Here is a 25,231-nt window from a genome sequence, read left to right on the forward strand (position 1 = left end):
TAACTATTACTGGGCATTCACAACCTGGAGCCAAAATATTTGAGAATTCACAAGAGTAAACTAGATTTTCTCTGTATCTGTGAAAAAGGTGAAGATTCTAATCAACCATGTAGGTTCACTCGCTAATACACGGGAGGCACTGCTCAGGATGTAAACGACAATGGCAAAGCTGACACTACTTAATGTATACTACTTAATGTACACTCAAAACTAGTGCCACACAGTTGGCTCTTGTTTGAAACATGGGTAGTTTTGTGCTTCTTATTATGATAAGAGGACATTCCTGTTGAGACAAAAAGAGGAGAAATAACAAACTAAATATTCCCATGCTCTCTATTTAAAGAAGAAAAAACTAGAATGTAAACAATCAAAAAAAAAACCAGTATGATTCCTGATCTCTGTCACAGTAACAGAGGCCCAACACACCTTTTTGAGAAGCTAAATTCCACTTAAAGCACTGCAGGATTTAAGTAAACTTTTAGTATACAGAATTTAAATTTTAGGAGCTTGAATAGAGAAAGCTATTCACTTTTTATAATATAAAGCATACTACTCTTCCTTATGTAACAAAAAGCAATTTTCTCAGTCATCTCAGGCCGATTTTAAAATAAAGACAACTTCCTTACAAGACCTTATAGGGAAAACAGGTAAATTTTAAGGGTAAATATAATCTAAATTATACATCAATAAAGTTGCTTTAAAGTAAAAAAATAAAAAAGAAAACTTACAGGAAAACCATTCATCAAAATATGCCAATTAAGATACGCAATATTTTTATTACAACACTTATGAAATGTACATGTTCAGCTCCATTTTCAGGTAACCTAACAATGTTGGTGATGGACAGGGAGGCCTGGCGTGCTGTGATTCATGGGGTCGCAAGGAGTCAGACACGACTGAGCGACTGAACTGAACTGAACAATGTTATAACACTTCTATAAAGTCTACTTACTCCCTGAGCTCACAAAGGCAACAGTTGATAGTTTTCCAGAAAGTGATGCACAACATATGGCAATTAATTATATGTATCAGTGGCCTCCCAAATGGAAGCATTTTAAGACCCAATTATAAAAATGATTTCTCAATTACATTTGTCCACATTCTTCCAAATGACGGAGTCTTTCATTAATACACATGCACACCCTCGGCTAATTAATTCTCCTACACTGACTTTCATTTCAGTCTTTGGTTTTATTTAAGAAATCAAATTCGTAGCCTGCAATTTCCACTTTAAAATCATACTTTAGCCCCTGAAATAGCCGCTCATCTTCCACACTTCAACCACTGCATCTTTTACTTTGTCACCATTCCTAATCAACTTTCTTCAACAAAAGGGGGATATGGCTGAAGACTAAGTCTTGACTCAATTCCTTCTGAGATCACAAAAGGATATTCTTATTTCAGGTAAGCCATTCCAGAACTCCAAGTACAGGATTCCAAAGTCTCACCTACCTAGGACAGGAAATCGTGTCTGACTCTTTGCGACCCCATGGACTATACAATCCATGGAATTCTTCAGGCCGGAATACTGGAGTGGGTAGCCATTCCCTCCTCCAGGGGATCTTCCAGATCCAGGGATCGAACCAGGGTCTCTTCATTGCAGGCAGAGTTTTTACCAGCTGAGCTACCAGGGAAACCCTACCCAGAACAGGAGGTCTGATCAAAAAGAAACTGTCTGGTTCGACTGTTTCAATCCCAATAAATAAAAGTAAATAATATATATTCAGATTTAAGATATAGATATCATCTAATTACTTTCTGTCTACAAATCCTAACATTATGAGTTGTTTTGCTTTTTCTTCTGTCTGGGCAGATAAAAGGGTCTTTAAGACCTCTATCCTTAAAAGCCGAATCTGTTGGAGAGAGACTCCATAGAAAGAACAGAGCTCAGTGATCCAATACCAACTGTCATCCCTGCCACAAGTGGTTCATCCCTTTTATTTTGTTGGAAGACACACACTGAAAAAAATGTTTACTTTTCTACCTCTGCACAATCAGTTCTTCACACAAGATCAGCTTTTAATAAAATTATCAATTTTCTAGGTGATTTAATAGTGGCAAAAAGTAACCATAAAAATATTATGACTTATGAAGAATAGTCTTACAAGATTACATGAAAAGCACCTAATATAGTATTTCCACAATAACCAGGGAGAGAAAATGAAAGTAAATTACTGGGAAGTTAGTAAAAAGTATTTTCTTTTAAATAAGAAAGTACTTTTAATTAAGAGTATAGTTTTCTAGAACATATTATCATATATATAAAAAGTAAAAGCTTATAAAATTAGCCTGAAATGCCCACATGAGGACGTTTTACAGATCAGATATAGCTTCTATTTTAGTGGAGGAAAGGCTTTGTTTCCCTTTATATAATCCTTTCTATGTTTAACTTCTGGGCTTTAAAATAACGCTAAGATTCAACAATCTATAAGCTGCAGTCCCCTCTGCATTACAAGCACTCTGCAAATGATCACAGTAAAATTTACTTTCACTGTAATTCCAGACAGACTTCAAAACCTTCAGATAAAAGCACAATCTCTGGCTACACAATAAAGAGTTTCTGCAAGGAAATTCTGTATTACATTAAGAAAATGTTTGACTCAGCACATAACTAAACCCTTCATTGTAAACATTAATGACTAATATATATAATTTAACTCAGCAACCTATATGTCAGGATATTTTTAAATAACTTTTTCAAAGCCTAGGTCAACAAAGTCTTTGTTCTGTCTTTATCCCAAAGCTACATAAAACTAACAATTAGATATGAATGCATTTTACAAACTGTAAGACACTACCCACATGTAAACAATTGTGGCGATGGTGAAGGGGCAAGAAGGCTAAATTACAGAGGTCCATGGAAGGCAAGCTAAAAGCTCTGCACTAAGATGGCTGGTGATTCTTTCATTGAATTGCCCTAGAAATTCAAGAATACAAAAGTCAAGAAGATGGGAAATGACCTTATAATTAAGGAGGTAGGAATGGACCAGGGAGCTCTCAGCTGACACCGCTGTCTGTAACTAAACAATGACTCCCAACTCCTCACTCAGAACAGAAGTTAATAAGCTGTTCACATTCCTGCAGCATGGAGTCCAGTGGTACATATGCCTCTCGCCCACCACTCCAGGAGAAAAATGGCTTCTAAGGAGGATCACACAGAAGAGACTACTACATACAAGAGAAGAAATTTCAAAATGAAGGACAGCAAAAAGCAACGACTCTAATCATTAAAGCCATCAATATTATTAAATGTCCATACTGCTGCTGCCACTGCTGCTAAGTCACTTCCGTCGTGTCCGACTCTGTGCGACCCCATAGATGGCAGCCCACCAGGCTCCACCGTCCCTGGGATTCTCCAGGCAAGAACACTGGAGTGGTTTGCCATTTCCTTCTCCAATGCATGAAAGTGAAAAGTGAAAGCGAAATCGCTCAGTCGTATCGGACTCTTAGCGACCCCATGGACTGAAGCCTACCAGGCTCCTCTGTCCATGGGATTTTCTAGGCAAGAGTACTGGAGTGAGGTGCCATTGCCTTCTCCAAAAGAAAGCTGATCGCTGAAGAATTGATGCTTTTGAACTGTGGTGTTGGGGAAGACTCTTGAAAGTCCCTTGGACTGCAAGGAGATCCAACCAGGCCATTCTAAGGGAGATCAGTCCTGAATATTCATTGGAAGGACTGATGTTGAAGCTGAAACTCCAGTACTTTGGCCACCTGATGCGAAAAGCTGACTCACTGGAAAAGACCCCAATTCTGGGAAAGATTGAAGGCAGGAGGAGAAGGTAATGACAGAGAATGAGATGGTTGGATGGCATCACCGACTCAACAGACATGAGTTTGGGTAAACTCCAGGAGGTGGTGACGGACTGGGAGGCCTGGCGTGCTGCAGTCCATGGAGTCACAAAGAGTCTGACATGACTGAGCAACTGAACTGAATTGAACCAATGAGGAACTGAAAATAATTTACCAACTTTCCAAAAGAAATAATCCAAAACCAATAACCAAAGGAAGCATATGGTGAGGAGGGGAGTGCATTTTCTAGTTAGTCTGTAAGAAATTGCTCACTTAAAGAACACACTCATGAAACGTATGTGTTCAAATCATACTTCTTTTAAAAGCTACTGTACCTACCAGGACAGTTTGACTGCTTTCCATGACACTAATTTAATTAGATCATGCAAACAGGTGTCCGAGTTTTGGGGAATGACATCGTTTTTCCCTCAGCAGGGCAGAAAATGAAATGAAAAGCAAGCAGGAATTATTTTCTAAGGTTTAAATCACCTTCTCCTCAAAATAAAAAGGGTTTGAAAGAGTCACCAAACAAGCACGTACTACTCTGAGCAAGCCTCTGTGCAGTGTTACTATGGAGTACTTATATTCCTAGATTTACACAAAAACAGCAATTTCAAGTATATACTGACATAATCTTTCTTCTTTCCTCAAATAGTAAAAAATATCCACTTTCCTCAAATAGTAAAAATATCCACCATTGGTAATTGAGAATTCTGAATTTCTCTGTATTCTGTTTTCAATAACCTCTGTGTACATTATACCTAAACTATTTTATACCTCATTCTTATCAATTACAGAGTTAAATGAAAATATTTTAGGTCTGAGCTATGCTTAGATGCTCAGTCATGTCCAACTGTTTGTGACCCCATGGACTGTAGCCCGCCAGGCTCCTCAGCCCATGGGATTCTCCAGACAAGAATACTGGAGTGGGTTGTTATGCCCTTCTCCAGGGGATCTTCCAAACACAGGAATCAAAACACAGTCTCCTGCATTGTAGGTGGATTCTTTACCAGCTGAGCTACCAGGAAAACCCATTTTAGGTCTGCTGCTGCTGCTGCTAAGTCACTTCAGTCGTGTCCGACTCTGTGTGACCCCATAGACGGAAGCCCACCAGGCTCCCCCTTCCCTGGGATTCTCTAGGCAAGAACACTGGAGTGGGTTGCCATTTCCTTCTCCAATGTGTGAAAGTAAAAAGTGAAAGTGAAGTCGCTCAGTCGTGTCCGACCCTTAGCGACCCCATGGACCGCATCCTACCAGGCTCCTCCATCCATGGGATTTTCTAGGCAATAGTACTGGAGTGGCTTAATTATAAGCTATTAAAAAATAATATTTTTTATAAACTCCCATTATTTCACAATAACAAAAGAAGCCACTGGCATAGGCATCCAGAAATCATTCATATATCTAATTTAAATGAGAGATTTCCTATAGAGATTTCCGCATTATATGTCCTACTGAAAATAACGCTTATATTTTCTGGGTCTACAGCGTCTAGACAAGTATGAAAAGTGGTCCTAGGGTCTACTGCATGCAAACCAGACTAAACTGAAACCGATTACAAATTTCTGAAGTGGGTAAAATCGACAGCATATAAAATTAATACAAATATGTATTAGTAACACAGGCATATAAAATAAACCACATTAAGAAAAATAAATTTCATATTCAAGTGATTGGTTCCTTAACGTTCCCTTTTAGTATTCCCAAATGAGAAACCAAAATTAGGTGTGCATAACAAAGCTTAACATTCTTGAGTAAACACATTAAGACTGTTATTTTACATAGAAGAGTACTGTTATAAGATTTTTTAAAAATGCTAATAGACAAAAACATTAAAATATGTTGGATATTTAATATCACCTAGGATATTGGCAACCCACTCTAGTGTTCTTGCCTAGAGAATGTCATGGACAGAGGAGCCTGGTGGGCTACAGTCCATGGGGTCTCAAAGAGTCGGACACGACTGAGCGACTAACACACACACAGGATAAATCAAACTTTGATTTTTTTTTAATGTTTCAGGAAATTAACTTTAAAGTGATTTCCTTAATTTTCAAATGCACCATCAGAATGTATTAGACAAGTCTAGGCTAAATTATATAAAAATTACTAAGGAACACAGAGAAGTGATTCTAAAAGCAGATTTTGAGTGGTTTTTTTTTTACCTGTTTTAAGTCTGATTTTGCTCTCTAAACAATGTTATCAAAAACAAAATTAATGACATATGATCATTTACTTATTGAAGGAAACAAAGCTATGAAAGGAGTTAACTTTCCAATCCTCCCTACTCCTAACATCTGCATTGAACCTAGGACCAGCCAATCACACATGCAAAAGCAAGTTGCTATGCGATATAGACTAGCAGTCAAAAGCAGTGTTTTGGAGTAATGGACTTCACTGCCCACGAGGTTTAAAGAAACAACCTCTCTCCATTCTCACTTATAAAGGTGGGAATACTACTAAGTCCTTATATCACAAGGACTAAAGGTGGTGCTAGTGTTAAGAATCCGCCTGTCAATGCAAGAGATTCAGGTTTGATTCCTGGGCTAGGCAGGTCTCCTGGAGAAGGAATGGCAACCCATTCCAGTATTCATGTCTCTGTCCCATGGACAGAGGAGCCTGGAGAGCTGTAGTACATGGGGTCGTAAAGAGTTGGACATGACTGAGCAGAGCACAAGCATGATAACACAAATAAAGCATTGGGGCACTGCCTGTCACAAAGCACTCAAACTATGTTCCCATCTAATACATACAACAGAAATAGAGATGTGTGTGCGCCAGTTAGTATCCCTACATATTTCCTAACTCTGTCTGCGGAGAGGACCTAGAAGCACTGATACTTCGTGGTGGCAATGAGCACCCCTAGTGCCCAGGTCTTTGGCCCGGTTCTAGACACTAGTCTCCTAATGAAAAGGGTCAGGATTCCTTGAAAAAGTGGTTGCTTCTGAGGCTGGGAAAGGGAAAATACAAGACTAGACCCTCCTGTGGTGCCAGAAAATAAGGAAGTGATCAGAAAGCAAGGGGGCCATGTCTGAAAGACATAGGCGCCAGCCTGATGAGGTCCTGTGGCCAAAGCTGGAACAATACAAGCAACAACATAATGACAGCACCAAACTATAACCTGGAGAATAAATATCCATGAGTCCACACTGATACAAACAAGTAAAATGGTGGCAAAAGGACAGCGCTTCCTTATAGAAGAACGTGTGTATGCTTAGTCGCCCAGTTGTGTTCAACTCTTTGTGACCCCACGGACTTCCTGGACTGTAGCCCACCAGGCTCCCCCTGTCCATGGGATTCTCCGGGCAAGAATACTGGAGTGGGTTGCTATTTTCTTCTCCGGAGGATCAGAAGAATCCAAACTATTAAATGTGGAAGGAAAGAAAATAGAAAACCACCACTACGCAACTATCACAGTAACAACCATTGCAGACCAGATCCACCAACACATACTAAAATTATCAAATACTAAAATTAGTATGCAAAAGGTTGAGGAAACACAGGATATTTATTGGTTATAGTGAGAAAAATAACTCAGAAGAGAAATCTGGCAGATAAGGGCTAGTGCACTAACATCATGAAGCCCCTGGCGCAATGCGCTGAGAAGGATACAATATCACTTGTATGCTCCTCTTGCCAGCAATGCATTAATTACCTTATTCTAACCATGAGAAACTATCAGACAAACCTAAGGTGACGGACATTCTAACAAAATGATTAATTCTCTTTCAGAAGTGTCAAGGTCATAAAAAATGAGAAAAAAAATTGAGAAACTGGCACAGGTTGGAGGAGATTAAGGAGACATTCCAAATAAATGTAAGGTGAGATCTTAGACTGGATCCTGGAACATAAAAAGGATGTAAGTGGGAAACCTGGCAAAATCCAAACAAGCTCTGTCATTTAGATAACAGTATTGCACTAACGCGCACTTCCCAATGAATTATACCATAACTACATAAGATATAAAAGGCATATACAAACTTAATTTTGCCACTTTTCTGTCAGTCCAAATTTACTTCAAAATGAGGGGTTTTTTTTAAATGAGATATAAACAGTCTTCCCTCAGCACTTGCAGGGGACTGGTTCCCAGACCTGCAGCCAATACCACAATCCACATATCCCCAAGTGCCACACCTGGCTCTCCTATTGGAGAGCTCCACATCCCAGGACCCAACCAGCCCGACTGTCAGGCCAGTAGCATATGCACTGGAGAAGGTCCCTAGATGAGTGGCACACAGCTCGAAGCCATGTTGCTCAAGAATCTAGACAACGTATTAGCATTTTATTTTCTCTTAAAATCATTAAGTCATGACAAAATATCCTTAAGTTGCTGACGCTAGAACTAATATCTCTAAAAACCTTGGCTTAAAAAATTGTAATCAATAAAATGCATTACAGATCTCATTACCTGTAATTTTATATCCATAAGCAGCCAGTTGTCCAGCCATGTATTCTCCATCGGAGTTATTATGAGAACAACCCCAAGTTCGTATCCAAATTTTCTGTATGCCTGGAATAGTGCTGTTAATCAATTTTAAAAAATAAGCCTCATTAGGGATTATTTTTAAATAAAAAGCACTAGTTAATTTCTGGATATGTTATGCAAAAACACTCACTGCATTCTATTCATAAGCTATTCATTAAATGTACCAACTTAATGCATAATCTGCTGTTACACCAAAAGTCTAAAATCAAGATAAAATAACAGTATAAAATTCTAAGACTCTCCTTCTATGTAAAGAATATCTTTTCTCCAAGTTGTATTTTAAGTTCAATACTACAAACTACTACCATTAAGTTCAATTCCTGGAAAGGTACAAATAACAGTAGCACAGAAAATGGTTCAGCAGCAAAAGCAAATAAAGAAAACCTAAACACATCTGAAGACCACTATATACTAACCACAATCTTTGTAACTTAGATACAAATAACTGAATCAAAACGAAAATCTGTCACCCTACAGCACTATTAATAATAAAAGTGCTCCACATACAGAAAGAGTTCTAAAAAATGTAATTTTTAGAAACGGACTAAGAGGACTTTCAACTTGGACAGCCCTAAATCATTAGTAACTAAGTAGACATTACCTTTAATGATATGGTCAAGAAAAAGTTAATAAATATCAGGTATTAAAATAAGCAAATTTAAATTCATAGACTTTATGACTCTGTTCCAAATAATCAAATACATTAAAGTTTTCAAGTTTACTAGATATACAAATATAAGCATATTAACACTATATAACTGCATAACCCTTTCTGGCTAGGTTGTATTCAGAGGTTAAAGCATCTGCCTGCAACGCAGGAGACCTGGGTTCGATCCCTGGGTCAGGAAGATCCCCTGGAAAAGGAAATGGCAACCCACTCCAGTATTCTTGCCTGGAGAATCTCATGGACGGAGGAGCCTGGTGGGCTACAGTCCACGGGGTCGCAAAGAGTCGGACACGACTGAGCGACTTCACTCCCTCACTCAGACACCTAATAGTACAAACAGCACAAGAATTTGTGTCCAAAGCCTTTAGTTGATTCACAAGTACTTTAAATTTGCTAAGAAAAACCACACGCCCAAACCACCACTATCTCAGAAGAATCACAAATTCCAATAAAAATTTTAATGCGGAAGTAACAAGAACATACCAACCACAGTGATATCAAAAGAGATCTGGTCAGAGGAGGGTGGGAGGCAGGGTGATCTATCTTTGTACCAAATACTGCCCTAGGCCAATATGCAATTTGACATCTTTAACTAATGACTTTGCTAAATATAAACATTCAAATTTAAAAAAAAAAACCTACATATTTCCTTTCAAAACTTCAAAGATTCTTTTAAAAGATACATTATGTATATCACATAGAGCAGTGTCAGCCTCTCCCATAGTAGGATACTGAATATAATTTCAAAAAAAGCTTACCTATCGCTTGGCGGACTGTTTTCCTCTTGCAAATATTTTTGGGTATTTCGCCTTCGCACCTTTGGAACAACGTGCTTTCTCGAAAAATGCCTATCTTGTGGCTTTGAATCTTCTTGTGACACAATATCTTCTATGTCATCCAGGAATGTATCACAGGATGCAGAAGGCATCTTCTCTATCATATAAACAAGTTATAAATGATACAGGCATGAGTCCTCAGAACATCTGTTTAACATATCACCTATGAAATATTCTTTCCAAACTTGAATCTAATAAAGCCTTTAGATTTTAACTTCAACTTTATAGAAAATACAAGAGATACTGAAAAACAAGAAACATCAGATAAATCAGACAAATCTTACTGAGTGGGACATAAAGCACATGAAAAGAGATTTAACATTACCAGCAATCAGAGAAATACAAACTAAACCACAATGAGATATCACTACAAATCTGTAACACACCACAGCACGCATACCACCTGTCAATTACAGGCCTCCTCCCACCCCAGGCGCAGCAATGGCGCACGTGACCCACGCCTGCCAGAGTAATTCACCCTGAGCTATAAAGACTGGCTCAGGGTTGGACCTAACAAGCCCAGTCAGTCACAATCACCACCACAACTTCCATGCCAGTGCTAACTTCTCTTTCACTGAGGTGGCTCAGTTAGGAGGAAGTCAACTTGAGGCTACTGGGGGGCCATCCTGCCTGCCACAAAGCAGAAGACTACCCAAAGGCAGGAAGTCTTATAAGAGCTGGAGAGACAAGATACTTGAGCAGTTGGATCCAACCAATGCCTGAAGCCAGACACAGCCCTGCTCTGCCCATTCATGTGAGCTCAGGAATTCCCTGAGGCTTAAATTCATTTGAGCTGGGCTTTCTGCTCTTGCCAACAAGAGCCCTGGCTGACTCAGCACACTAGGGAAGGTGAAATGAACTAAGTTTCTCCCTAACTGGTTCTATGAACTATCAGTGAAAAAATAGTTCTGTGGTTAAATAAATTTGGAAAATTCTGCCTCTCAGACTCCCAGTATATGTGTGCATACATGTATGTATGTACTATGAAAGCAAGGACTGGGAAGAACTACAGTAAAGAAACAAACTCATTTATCTTAGAAACTTTCTGAAAATTTATTTCTCATGAATTGCCTCTTCATGAGGCTGTAGATGGTACTGAAAACAGGAGGCCTGAGTGAAGCCCACCCTCAGATCCCCTCCCACATTCCACACACAGAAGACTGCATTCTCTTAATAGGAAATGGTTCTTTGCCCACATACCAACCTGTTACTGGGAACTACCCACCCCTCTAAGAACAACCTCTCTACTCTAACCTGCTTGAGCACAGAATTCTAGCCGTGCTCCTCCCTACCTAATCACTAATTGTATACTGTTATTTCTCCCATTTAAAAAACCTTCTCATGGCCTCACTTCCTCTACCGTCTCCATCACATTTCTATCCCTTAAAACTCCTTGCAAGAACTGTCTCCAGTCTCTCCTGTGCCAGGCTTCCACCCCCACTACCCCAACACGGCCGACCTGATTTCAGTGACTCGGAATGATCTACAGAACAGTCAACTCTCAGCCACCTCTCGTGATCCTACCGGCGGCACTTGACACTACTGACCCTTCACTCCCTCAAGATATCTCCCCTGGCTTTTGGGACCCACACGCTGAGTCCTCCGACCGCAGGAGCCACTCCCCAGGTCTCCACTGCCCATTCCCCACCTCGCCAACTTGTCAAGGTCAGAACACCCCCAGGGCTCCGTTACAGGACGCCTTCTCTTCTTGAGTTACATGCGCACCCTAGGTGATCGCATCCAGCCTAGTGGCCTTGAAATACTAACTATATGCTTATATAACCAGCCCCAAGCCTCCCTTGAACTTCAGACTCAGATGTCCATCCAACTGCCTACTCAACACCCTGCTTGAACGGCTAAGAATTACTTCAAACTTAAAATCAAGAACAGAACTCCTGATTCTTACCCCACCTGCAGCTAGGAGGATCACACAGATCCTCCCATGACTTTCTCCATCTCTCTGAAAGGCAATATCAACCTTCTAACCTCTCAGGCCAAAAATCCTGGCATCATCCCCGACTCGTCTTTCCTTCACCCTAAGTCCAATACATCAGCAAAATCCCATTGGCTTGAGCTTCCAAAATTATTCAGAATCTAACCATTTCCGACCATACCGACTGTTACATTCTTGGTCCCAACATAAATTCTTGCCTGGATTACTGTCATAGTTCCCTTGCTTCTACCCTCAATTCTCAAAGGAACCTTGAGGCACATAAGCCAGGGATCCCTCTAAAACCTAAGTTCATCTCGGGTTTCTGGTCAAAACCTTCCACTGGTATTCTGTCTTAGAGTAAAAAGCCCAGAGTTAAAATTGCTACTAAGTTCTACAAGGACAGGGCCTTCCCAGTGGTTCAGTGGTAAAGAATCCAGAATCCACCTGCCAATACAGGAGACAAGGGTTCGATCCCTTGTCTAGGAAGATCCCACAAGACTGCCATGGAGCAACTAAGCCCGTGTGCCACAAATACTGATACTGTGCTGGAGAGCCGGGGAGCCGCAACTGCTGACGCCCGTGTGCCCTGAGCCCATTCTCTGAACAAGAGAAGCCACGGCAGTGAGAAGCTCCTGCACGGCAGCACAGAGTAAGCCCCACTCTCTGCAACTAGAGAAAAACCCATGCAGCAACGAAGACCCAGCACAGCCGAAAAGAAATAAAATCATATTAAAAGAAAAAAACTCTACAAGGACATAATCGGCTTCCTGTCCCTTCCAGAAAAGCAGAGGTGACAGGGCACTCCCACACGCCTGCCTCACTCTAAAACAGGAGGGGAGGCGGCAGGGCACAGCCTTGAAAAGAATGACTTAGCCACAGGACATGACACACTGGTAAGGACCAACTAGGTCCAAGGTAGCAGAAGATTCAACTTCCAGCGGGCCCTAAGCCTCACACGCTCACTGCACTACATCAGCACACTAAGTGATACGGCCACCGCACGGCAGCTCAGAGCTAACTGTGAAAGGCTGAAAAGTAGCCCAATTCCTGGAAATCCCCACTCCTTCCCCAAAATAAGTGGTATCATCCTCTCGCTCATTAGCCTATGAAATCAGAGGCTGGTGGTTTAGTTGCTACGTCATGTCCAGCTCTTGCAACTCCATGGACTGTAGCCTGCCAGGTTCCTCTGTGCGTGGGATTTCCCAGGCAAGAACACTGGAGTGGGTTGCCATTTCCTTCTCCAGGGGATCTTCCCAACTCAGGAATCAAACACAGATCTCCTGCATTACAGGCAGATTCTTTACCAGATTCTGAGCTACAAGGGAAGCCCGTGAAATATGAAATTACCCACACATAAACACTAACCACGCCATATTTGGGGGCCTCTTACCTTCTGATAAGGCCCACATTCTGTGCAGTGTGTTTCTCGATAAATAAACCCACTTCTTTTCTATTACTTTGTCTCTCACTGAATTCTTTTGTTAAGAAGAGCGTCATTAAGTCCTGAGACCAGGTATGTGTTATGTGCTAGTTGCTTGGTCGTGTCCGACTCTTTGCAACTCCATGGGCTATAGCCCACCAGGCTCCTCTGTCAATGGATTTCTCCAGGCCAGAGTACTGGAGTGGGTTGCCATTCCCTTCTCCAGGGGATCTTCCCAATCCAGGGATCAAACCCGATCTCCTGCATTGCAGACAGATTCTTTACCATCTAAGCCACTGGGGAAGCCCTGAGACCAGGTGCGTGATCTCGATTAAAAGACTGTGGGTTCAAGTCCCAGTCCGGGCTCTGGCCAGGTCTGGGCCCCAGCCTGTGGGTTCAAGTCCCATCTGAGGTGCACAGTTTCAGCTCCACTCAGACACACGGGCTTCCTAGCCAGTTCATACCCACCAGACACACACTCATCTCAAGGTCCTGGTCATGCCTGGAATGCCTTCAAGCCCTTTGGAACTCTGTCCAAATGTTGCCAGCGAGGTCGTTCTGAACAACCCCCACCTCGCCATGTACACACACCTCCCATCCCCCTCCCCTAGCCTCGCTTTCGTACCATAGCACTTCCCCACAAGCTCAGATACTAAAGAGGAGCAAACCTGCCACCCAAAAATGCCTCTTTGCCATGTGCATTATTTTTGAACTGAAGACAGATCAAGGCCAAGAAGAAACTTTGACCCTCCTTCTAACTGCTAAAAGAATGTAAAGAGAAGACATGTTTCAGGAAGGGAGGCGATCCCCATATATAACTATAATATGAACTACGTGCACAGATGGGGAGGAACCAGGCAAAGTCTGTCTGTTAAAACTGTTACCAAACATTTGCTTTCCCATCTCATGGCAACTGCCTTCCTCCCCTTTGAGGTCCCAAACCACTACCCCCAAGATCTTTTGTCTTTAGCTGAAGAAAATATTTAAGGTAAGAGTTTCAGCCATTTTGGCAAGTTACTCAGTGTCCCTGGGTCTGTCCCATGTATGTGAAAGTGTTAGTTGCTCAGGCATGTCCCACTCTTTGCAATCCCATGAACTATAGCCTGCCGGGCTCCTCTGACCATGGAGGAGAGGAGTAGGTATCCACTCATTCTTCTCCAAGCCAGAAGACTGGAATGGGTAGCCATTCTCTTCTCTAGGGAATCTTCCCAACCCAGGGATCAAACCCAGGTCTCCCACATTACAGGCAGATCATTTACCCACTGAGTCACTAGGGAAGCTCATGTATACATGCCACATGCTACTAAACTTTTGTTTGATTTTCTCCTGTTAATCTGTCAATTTTATTCTTAGACCAACCAGAAGAACTGAGAACTGCAGAGGAAAATGTCTTCCTCCACGACAGCATCGTCATCTTCCTATTACTATCTCTTTCTACTAGGATAGATACTCTGGGGCTGGGGAGGTTTTTGAGTCTTTTGTTCACTGCTTTATCCCAGGTGGTGCCTACAACTACCGAGCACACTGCAGCTTCTCAAATTTTTTTTTTTAACTGTCCACAATCCAGTCTACAAAATATGGTCCCTCTGCCACCTCCCACCCTGCCCCAACTGTAACAACCTTTCTGACATTCTCCAAGCAGACCAAGCTAGCTTCTGACTCAGGGCCTTCACACTTGCTCTTCCTCTGTCTGGAATATCATCCCCAGATATTTGGATGGCTTGCTGCCTACTCCTTTACTCAAATAACACCTCCTTGGAGAGGGCTTTTCCTAACGACCTTATCTAAAATAACCACACAGTGATCAGGCATCCCACACACTCTCACCAGCCTCTGACTCCACTTTATGCTTCATTTCCCTTCATCACACTTACCTGACTCCACATACATAACTGCTGTGACTTTCTCACTACAGTGGAAGCTTCAGAACAGAGGTACCCTGTCTTTTTCACCACTATAACTACAACACTTGTAACATGCCTAGCACACAGCAAGTGCAGAATATTTGCTGAATGAAAGGATGAATAAATCCTTGTTTAAGCTAACTTTGGCTAGTCTTTCTATAACACGGAAGGAAATTCTTACACTAGATGAGAGAAGTCCAGAGGCGTTAGAAGATTTGTCCACTGACAGAGCTAGAACTGGACCCTCTCTCAACATCAAGCTCTCCCCAAATGACTCCGTTTCGTTGGCAAAGCACAAACACTGCAAGAGTCTGAGATGACCCTAAGAAAGAAAAACATTCCAGAAAAAAATGGGCAAAGGAAAAACTGGCAACACACTTAAGCAAGTCAAACAGCCATTAAGCACAGGAAAGAATGCTCAAACACACTAAAGGCATGAGCTTAAACAAGAAATTCTTTTCCATCTACCCCACTGATAACAAAGACAACAAAAACCCAACTGTTAGCTAAAAGCATGGTAGAACTGCCATACCCTTTCTGAAGGGCAATCCAGCAATACGTATCAAACTTTAACACATATATATCCTTTAGCCCAGCAATTCCATTTCTAGAAATTCACTCTAGGGAGACGAAAGAGACAAATATAAAACGCAGAGGTCCCTAAACCTGCCTGCATATCATAAACACCTGAATAAACTCACCTATCACTATTAACAAGCTTTTTACTTTCAACAAACCAGTAAAGTGAATTGTTAGCCTTCAGAAAATATTAAATAAGTGAATAATAATGAAAAGTGTGAGGATAGAAGGAAAGCAAGATAGTAGTTAAGTGCGACAGGATGAATCATATAAAGTTCTCTCTCAAAGGTAGAGAAAATCAAGTTGGATAAAGGAAATAAAAACAGAAAGTGGAAAAGGAGACACGGAAAATGATGAAGAATAGACAGTGTAGAGTATTGGCTGTTTACAGAGGTGATTTATCAGGAGAGATTTTATAACAGCAAATACCAACGTCCCGTTTTGAATTAGAATCTCCAGACTGGAATCTAAGGGTGGCGATGTAAAACCTGTAAAGGTGATTCTGCTATATATCCCACTGAGAACCACTGTTCTCCTACAAAGGTTCTCAGTTGATGTTCATTATAGTCACCTGGGGAGCTACAGAAAATGATCAACAATAAAATTATCAACTAGAGCCTTGCTCTAGTTGAATCAATCTCTAGAACTCAGCCTGCTGCTGCTAAGTCACTTCAGTCGTGTCCGACTCTGTGTGACCCCATAGACGGAAGCCCACCAGGCTCCCCCATCCCTGGGATTCTCCAGGCAAGAACACTGGAGTGGGTTGCCATTTCCTTCTCCAATGTGTGAAAGTGAAAAGTGAAAGTGAAGTCGCTCAGTCGTGTCCGACCCTTAGCGACCCCACAGACTACAGCCAACCAGGCTCCTCCATCCATGGGATTTTCTAGGCAATAGTACTGGAGTGGCTTGCCATTGCCTTCTCCGAGAACTCAGCCTAGCCATCAATATTTTTTAAAACTTTCCAGTAAGTCTCATATGTTGCCACAGTTGGGAACAAAAGTCCTACACCCAGAGTTTTTATAGTACAGTTCCCACACCAGTACAATTAAGTGTCACTAGAGAACTTCCTCGGAGAAGGCAATGGCAAGCCACTCCAGTACTCTTGCCTAGAAAATCCCATGGATGGAGGAGCCTGGTAGGCTGCGGTCCGTGGGATTGCTAAGGGTCGGACATGACTGAGCGACTTCACTTTCACTTTTCACTTTCACACATTGGAGAAGGAAATGGCAACCCACTCCAGTGTTCTTGCCTGGAGAATCCCAGGGACGGGGGAGCCTGGTGGGCTTCCGTCTATGGGGTCACACAGAGTCGGACACGACTGAAGTGACTTAGCAGCAGCAGAGAACTTCCTAGAAATGAAGTCTTGGGTCCCCCTCCAAACCAACTGAATCAGATACTTGGAGTAAAGCTCAGTAATCTTTAACAAGCCCTCCAGGTGATTCTGACATGCACTACAGTTTGAAAATCACTGTCCTGGAGTTGGTGTGTTTGTTTGTTTTCATAAAAATCATCTAGAATACCTGTCAAAAACACATCACCTAGTCAGCTGATTTTCTAAAAGGGTGCCAAGAATATTCAATGAGGAAGAGTATGCTTTCAAAAAATGGTGTTGGAATAACTTGATGGCTACATGCAAAGAATAAAGCTGGATTCCAATTTCACATCATAAACAAAAATTGATTACAGACCTAAATTTAAGAAATACTATAAAACTCTTCCAAGAAATCATAGGTATATGTGTCTATGACATCTTTCTTATGACACCAAAAGAACAAGCAACAAAGGAAAAAAGACTGGACTTAAAACTTTCATGCTTCGAAGAACACCATCAAGAAGATACATATTTGCAAATATGTATCTTCTCCAAAGAAGATATACAAAGGGCCAGTAACATGAAATGTCAACATCATTAGCTATCAAGGAAATACAAATCAAAACCACAAGACACTTCTCACACACTGCTGCTGCTGCTGCTGCTGAGTCACTTCAGTCGTGTCCGACTTTGTGTGACCCCATAGACGGAAGCCCACCAGGCTCCCCCGTCCCTGGGATTCTCCAGACACTAGGATGGCTAAAATAAAAAAGAAGAGTGTTGCTGAAGAAGTAGATTAGATCAACCAGAGAGAGAAAGAATAGAATTTCTTCTAATTGGAAAAGGTAAAGGTAAAGGACCAAGACTTGAGGAACTCCACGAACTCCAAATTTACCTACCAAACAGAAGAGAAACCGCCTACAATGGAGATCAAGAAGCAGTCAGCAAAGGAGAAAAATCAATGGGTCACAGAAGGAAAATGAAGACAGTTTGTCAAACAGGTGGACATGGTCAGTGCTGCTTAAAGCAAGCGATGAAAGCTTGAGTAAAATGAGTGAAAATGTTTCTTGGATTTAGTGACATGGAGATCTTGGCGTTTCCATATAATGATGGCGACAAAATCACTAAGAAATTAAAATTAGGCTACCTCTTTGCATATTACATTGGGTAAATATCTCTACCAACATAAAAGTTTTAAAATAAACGAGTACCTTGATTATTTGCAATTAGTCTCAAATCGTCTTGAAAGATGAGTCTGGAAAATAAAAACTGTTTAGAAAAGAAAGTTCGCAACAAGTTTACAAAACCACAGTAAGGCCTCTAAAACAACCTAAAAGGGATTAAACTCTATAAAAGGCTGTTTTATACAGCAAGGTTAACGGTGTTCCGTACTACTCCCAATTTCTTACTGATTAGGACAGGTATGTTGACATCTGCCACATTTGCTTTGACTGAGATCCAGCATATGGCCCTACTAATAAATACTATCTGGCACTACAATACGTCAGCGTGACCAGTAGTAAGAATACTACAAAATGGAGCAAAGATGTAGGTATCCATATCACCCGACACCCGAAAGACACGTATTGTCCCGAGATTCAGAGACAGATTTCACCAGTAAACACCAGAAAGAAAAGTGAAAAATCAAGACACCTGCTCTTCAGATCAACTTCAGTTTAAATTTTTATTGAAATGCAGCCTTGTGAAAGCACGGTAACTGTAAAAGCCTTATCCCGTCCCACGAACTCACTAACGCAGAAAGTGGGAGAACAGAGGAACTTAAATTTTACAGTAAGCAACGAGATCTCTTAAGTACTCCTAACAGGCCTGCAGCACCTAAGGCCAAGGCCCCGGTCCTCACTTCAGGCAACGCTCTCTGCTTCCCAATGCTCCCAACCCAGCTGCTAAGTTTTCTTTCAATTTCGAAACACACCAGCAAAAGGCCACGAGAAGGACTGAAACTGGGGGAACAAGGCTCTGCCGTAAAAGGAGCTCTGGTCAAACTCTGCCCCACACTGGTCCACCCGCCACCCTTACCCAGCAGTCGGGAAACAACAAGCCAACCAAAAGTAACAGAACCTACACGCCACTCTCCGGAAGCTGCAGAGACTTTAGCTGGAGCTCGCCATGACACGTACGTGCCGCCACGCTTCTACGCGCATGCTCGCAGACGGCAGCCCGGAGAGGTCAAACTACAGCGGCGCCGAACGCGCGCGTTCAAGTTTAACCGGTTACAGTTAACAATTCCTTTGACGGCAAGAGGGAGAAAACGACCTTCAAGACATCGAGTTCTTAAAATCGTTTAATAGCTAACTTCCCCAAGCTCTTCCCTGCAAAAGGAAATGGCAGCCCACTCCAATATTCTTGCCTGGAGAATTCCATGGACAGAGAAGCCTGGCGGGCTACATACAGACTATGGGCTTGCAGAGTGGGACTGAGCCACTGAGCATGCGTACATGCCTGAGCTCTTACCACTGTGGAACACCGTGTTCAACGCTTTATATAAACATCTCCCCATTTATTTATTGTTATTTTACAGAAGAGGAAGCTAGGGGCTTAATTACTTGTCCAAAATAACTGTGCTAGTCAGCAGTGACTGGCCTCCATACTCAATCCAGCTCTGCCGGACTCCCAAAGAACCTGCTCTTTTCATTACGTTTTCCCAGCTTCCTCAGCCTTTTGTGAAAAGAGATCGTGTTAACGAAAATGGAAAAGGGTAAAGAAAGAACAGCTGCATTAAACTTAATATAGATCATTTAACACCAATCAAGGGTGTTTGTTGTTTTTTGTTTTTGTTTTTTAACGGTCAGAAGACAGTTTAGAAGTTTAGCGTAAAAAGAGAATTTTAATAAGGGGTATGTAGAGATGCTGACCTGGTTACCTTTTACACGAGTTATCCCACCTTATTCTTTACCCTAGGCATTGTATTTGACTTTGTTTACCAGAAAAGCGTCTCCACTATAGAAGACAATAGGCCACAAACAGGAATTCAGAATTATGCCTGACTCTGGGTTTCACAGTGATTTGGGGTTATTGCTTTGTTTTGTAAATACCTTTCCTAGTGCAGCTTCCTCCAGTTAAAATGCCACACTTTGTTCATCTTTATCTATAAAAAAAATTCAAAATTGTGACGTAAGGTCCATGGCAGTCTTTACCCAAATGAATTAGAATTGTGTGTTACGTTGCCCCACCTCTTTCTCTAGACCAGAAGTAGGCCCTGGCTCATCTTCTTCTTGGTGGTAATCCCACTGCCTAATACATAATCTTGCATTTCATAGCCTCTCAATAAACATATGTGGGGTGAAGGAATGAGTGCACCCCTTCTCTACAAGATCTGATTTAAGTTCAATCAAAGAAAGTGTACTGAGTGCATGCTATGTGACCTCAAGCAAGATGATGCTGGATGCTAGGGTTAGAAAGGAAAAAAGACAACTCCCTACCATTCTTTGAGGCTAAGATATAGCTTCAGTAGAGAAGAGCAATCCCTACGGAAGATGGATGCAAGGGGCCTGTGGGCACAACAGGGAGGTTCCTTCTCTTACATGAGGAAATCAGTACTTCCCCCTGGGGTGCCGTGAGGGTATTCTGGACTCGGAAGACAGTGAGGGCAAATACGTGGGGGCCTAAAACTATAAACTATTATATATTATAAAAGCAAAAAGAGTAAAGTTGGGGTGATAGCAGAAAAGACTGAAAAGGAAAGTGCATGGACCAGATTAAGGTGAGCTTTGTTTGCTAAAAGTAAGACATTAGACTTAATCCTGGTTGTATTGGTTACCGTGAAAGTACCTGAGCATGAGGCTGGGTTTGAGGACATTTTGAACATGAAGAAACAGTGAAAAGCCTAAACGAAATTGTTGGCTGTGAGCAATGGGAAAATGAAACGAGAAGACAGAAGAGATATTGAGAAGGTAAAATGAGCAAAACTTAGAGATTGATAGGTGTAAAAGAGAGGGTACAAGGATGTTTCCAAGTTTGGGAATAAAGCAGCTGACACTAGCACTTCTTTGGTGAAATCTGTCTCTTTAAGGCACTCAATCTGAATCATTTGAAAAGCCAGTGACTCTACTTCTAGGAATTTCACTTATGGAAGTGCTCACGGTTACACAAAATGACATATGTGCCAGATTAGTCTTTGAAAGATTGCTTTCAAAAGCAAGAGACTGAAAACTCTCTGCCTCCTCAGTGGGGAATAGGTTAAATATCTTTATGGTATCTATGCTGCTGCTGCTGCTAAGTGGGGACTCTGTGTGACCCCAGAGACGGCAGCCCTTGAGGCTCCCCCGTCCCTGGGATTCTCCAGGCAAGAACTATACAGCTCTTGAAAAAGAACAAGGTTATTTTTAATGCACTATCTATTCTTTTTTAAATTTATTTTTAATTGAAGGATAATTTCTTTATGCACTATCTATTCTATGTACTATCTATTCTTAAGTGAAAAAAGAGTTTGTGACTACAGCTATAACTACAGTTTTATACATGTATAAAATCTCTGGTAGGATGTATAAATAATTGGTAATAGAATCATGTCTCTAGAAAAGATACTGAGTGGCTAAAGGAAGATTTGCTTTTCCCTGTATGTCATTTTGTACCTTTCATTTTTGGACCATGCAGATGTATTATTTATTCAAAAAGTAAATGGATGCATTTTATAAATTAAATTAAAATGACATTGGATAATTTATTATTTACTGGTTTATCTATTTATATTGTATTTTTCCTTATGAACATTTAAATTTCAAATCTTTTTATTATGTTAAGATGTACATAACATAAAATTTACCATTTTAACCATTTTTAACTATGCAGCTCAGTAAGTAGCATTCAGTACCTTCCCATTTTTAGACAACCATCTATCTCCAGAACTTTTTCATCTTCCCATACTGAAACTCTCTACCTATTAAACAATAACTCCCTAATACCCATTTTTCCCAAACCCTGATGGCAACCATCCTACAGAATTTGTTTGTATGAATCTGACTAGTTTCTTCATATAAGTGGAACCATGCAATATTTGTCCTTTTGTAACTGGCTTATTTCACTTAGTATAATGTCTTCAAGGTTCATCCAAGTGCAGCACGTCAGAATGTCCTTTCATTTTAAGGGTAAATAATATTCCATTTATGTATATAGCATATTTTGTTTACAAATTTTAATATTCATGCTTTGTTTCTCAAATTAGCTTTTAAAAATTTCCTAAGAATAGACACTCCATATTGTTATTGTTTTTCCAGCCAACAATATAATATTAAAATATTATATTTTTAATGCTTTATAAATGATTGGTGGTAGACAAACCAGTTGGTGTATAAAAAGATACATTAAAAATGCAACTGAGCCTATAAAATAATTGTATAAGCTAACATATTTTGAGAATTTACACATGCCAGTAACCACCCTAAGTCTTTTATGTGAATTATTAAGTGTATTCTTTACAACGACTCCATAAGTAATCCTATAAATTAGGAGTACTAGTATTAGTCTCATTATACCCTTTTACAGAGAAAACTGAAGGTTAGGCACTCTGACTTTAGGTTTTTGTGCTTGTTTCAACTCTATGTAAATAACTCAAAAGAAAGAAACTGTATACTTTCATTTAAAATGCAAAATTTCAAATAAAGAAAATCACTGGAGAAAAAAAGAAAAGAATGAAAAGGGAAATATGGAATAAAATTATAAACCTTCAGAGTGATTAACTCAATCTTTTAATGTTATTCTTCACAGTGAAAATTGAAGAGAAAATGTGGGCAATAATGAAGTTAGAGAATTCTTACTATCTCAGCCACTGATGAAGAAAGAAAGAATAAAATATGAAAGTTATAAAAATTTAGGAGCCATATTTTACATTTAGTTTATGATTTGAGCAATTACCCAGCATACTTATAAATTTGCTCCAATCAGTATCTCTTTATGATAAATGAATCATGCATTTAATTCACTCTTGAAAAATGATAATATATATGAAATTTTCTGTGTGGAATACTAGATAAGTTTAGTAGAATGAAATTTAAAATGAATTAATCTATATATAAGTATATGTTCTCAACTTTTAAAGTTCATCAGGTCAACATGTATTATGCAAATATATTATTACATATGCTTCCTTCCCACCACATGTGGTAGAAAGCTAACTGTGATTTCTTAACTACAAAAGAATAAGGGGACACATGAAAATTAATTCTAGACCCAGGGATTTTGATTGGGTCTGATAAATAGGTAAATTTCCCAGCTGAATGCCATACAACTAAAGCAGTTTTTTAGTAAGAGTTTTCAGGCATTTGTTTTCATAAAGGATAAAAAATAGGGAAATAAGGATATTATCACAATAGTCTAAATATGAAACCAAGAAGATGATAATAGTAGAAACAGAGTATTAAAAAAGGATACAAGAATAGTCAAAAGAACATTGGTTCCAAATGGGCGAATGCTTCAATGTAGAGGATAAGAAAGGACACTGGTGTCCTTAACTAAATTAAAATAGTGAGTGAAAGTTGCTCAGTCGTGTCTGACTCTTCGACCACATGGACTGTAGCCTGCCAGGCTCCTCTATCCAGGGAATTCTCCAGGCCAGATTACTGGAGTGGGCAGCCGTTCCCTTCCCCAGGGAATCTTCCCTACCCAGGGATCGAACCCAGGTCTCCTGCGTTGCAGGCGGATTCTTTACCAGCTGAGCCACCTCATGTTAAAAACATGACATGAAATAAATTAACCTGTTGTCGTCTTTGGACTAATGATGAATTTTATCCGTGTAATCTAACCACTAGGGGTCAGAGTGCTATACTTCTAGTATCAGCTATCCTGTTCTATCAATTTACACAAATTGGTTTGGCTCAATTTTATAATTAATCTTATCTTTCCCTTCTCCCACTCTCACTGTGGGTGGTTGGGGGCTGTTCTTGTGGCCCAGGCCAGAATGATGAGATCACCACATTGCCTTACCCCAGGGCAGGTAACCTATGCCAAGCCAGAGAAGATTCTGGGCTCTCAGTCAGTGGGAGAATCTACGGCTGGAACTTCCAGGGCCACCACGTGGACAACACCTGCCTTAGACCTGGGCTATTTCAGAGGAAAGTAGAGCTGAGTGATATAGGGAGACATCAAGAAGTTCTAAAGTAAGCCTCCTACTTCCACATGCCTAGAGCTAGGTTTACTTCTGAGCTCTTCAGTTTTGTGAACAAGTAAATCCCCCTTTTCATCCCTAAAACTACTTTGAGCAGATGTCTTTCAATGGCAACAAAAAGAGTCCTGGCTAATCTTTTTTTTCTTTTCCCCTGGCTTCCCTGGTGGCTTAGATGGTAAAGAATCTGCCTGCAATGCAGGATACCCGGGTTCGATCCCTGGGTATCTCGAGGGAAGATCCCCTCGAGAAGGGAATGGTAACCCACTCCGGTATTCTTGCCTGGAAAATCCCATGGACAGAGGAGCCTGGACAGTTCTTGGGGTTGCAAAGAGTCAGACACAACTGAGCGACTAACACTTTCATAATCTTATTTTTACATATTCTCTTAGCTTTTAAACAATTGATATTGGTTGTCTAACTCCCTGATTGGAGAAGAGACATGATATTTTCTCTATCCTTCCCTATCCTTTCTCTATCCTTCAGTAATATATGACTCAAATAACAAATTTATTGAGTTATATAATAATATATTTATTGAGTATATACAGTATACCAAGAACTGTTTTAACACTCAGGGGAAAAAGTACAGACCAATATCTCATCCCTCTTCAGAGTCTATATGACAGCAAGTAGAGAAGACAATACATAATAAATATGATATAAATTAAAATTATATAGTATGTTCAGAGGTGATAAAATAACCTCAAAATTGCTGCAGATTAAGGAGAACCAAGAGTGAGCACTGCAATTTTTAAAGATGGGCTTGCAGTTTTTAAGCCTACATTGCTTGGGTTGTTGAGAAAAAGACCTTTAGGCAAAGACTTCAAAAAGATAAGGAGGTTAGCAAAAAAATGTGTGTGAAAGAGCATTCAAATAAAAGGTACCAGCCAGGGGAAAGTCTCTAAGGAAAGAGCACACCTGTCGTGTTCAAAAGATAGCAGGGTCCATCAACAGGTGAATAGATAAAGAGGATGTGATACCCACTCAGGCACAAAAAAGAATGAAGTTTTGCCATTTCCAACAACATGGATAAACTTGAACAGTATTATGCTTGGTGAAATAAGTCAGACAGAGAAAGACACATACTGTACGTTATCACTTACCTATGAAATCTAAAAAAATAAATGAGCAAATATAAAGAAACAGACACAGATACAGAGAACAAACTAGTGGTTACCAGTGGGA

The 25,231-nt window shown here is 40.5% G+C and overlaps 1 protein-coding gene across 6 annotated transcripts in view; it reads right to left on the reverse strand.

Annotated features, from left to right (window-relative positions):
* Positions 1–19,100, reverse strand: part of CDKAL1 (CDKAL1 threonylcarbamoyladenosine tRNA methylthiotransferase) — a 599,197-nt gene extending 580,097 nt beyond the window's left edge. Inside the window, exons 1-5 of one of the 6 annotated variants that reach the window (XM_088831306.1) lie at positions 19,010–19,042; positions 18,138–18,181; positions 15,217–15,357; positions 9,701–9,875; positions 8,198–8,310 (exon numbers count right to left, since the gene is read on the reverse strand). In XM_088831306.1, the coding sequence (XP_088687432.1) occupies positions 8,198–8,310; positions 9,701–9,870 (283 nt within the window). In that variant the 5' untranslated portion in view covers positions 9,871–9,875; positions 15,217–15,357; positions 18,138–18,181; positions 19,010–19,042. Of the gene's footprint in view, positions 1–8,197; positions 8,311–9,700; positions 9,876–15,216; positions 15,358–18,137; positions 18,196–18,859; positions 18,879–19,009 lie in introns of those variants that run through there. The other 5 variants (XM_088831304.1, XM_088831305.1, XM_055407286.2 and 2 more) reach the window with 5 other exon arrangements.
* Between the last annotated feature and the right edge of the window lie 6,131 nt (positions 19,101–25,231).

Source organism: Moschus berezovskii, chromosome 23 (assembly GCF_049115385.1).
Source record: "Moschus berezovskii isolate FMDL1 chromosome 23, NW_MosBer_1.0, whole genome shotgun sequence".
NCBI classification, from domain to species: domain Eukaryota; kingdom Metazoa; phylum Chordata; class Mammalia; order Artiodactyla; family Moschidae; genus Moschus; species Moschus berezovskii.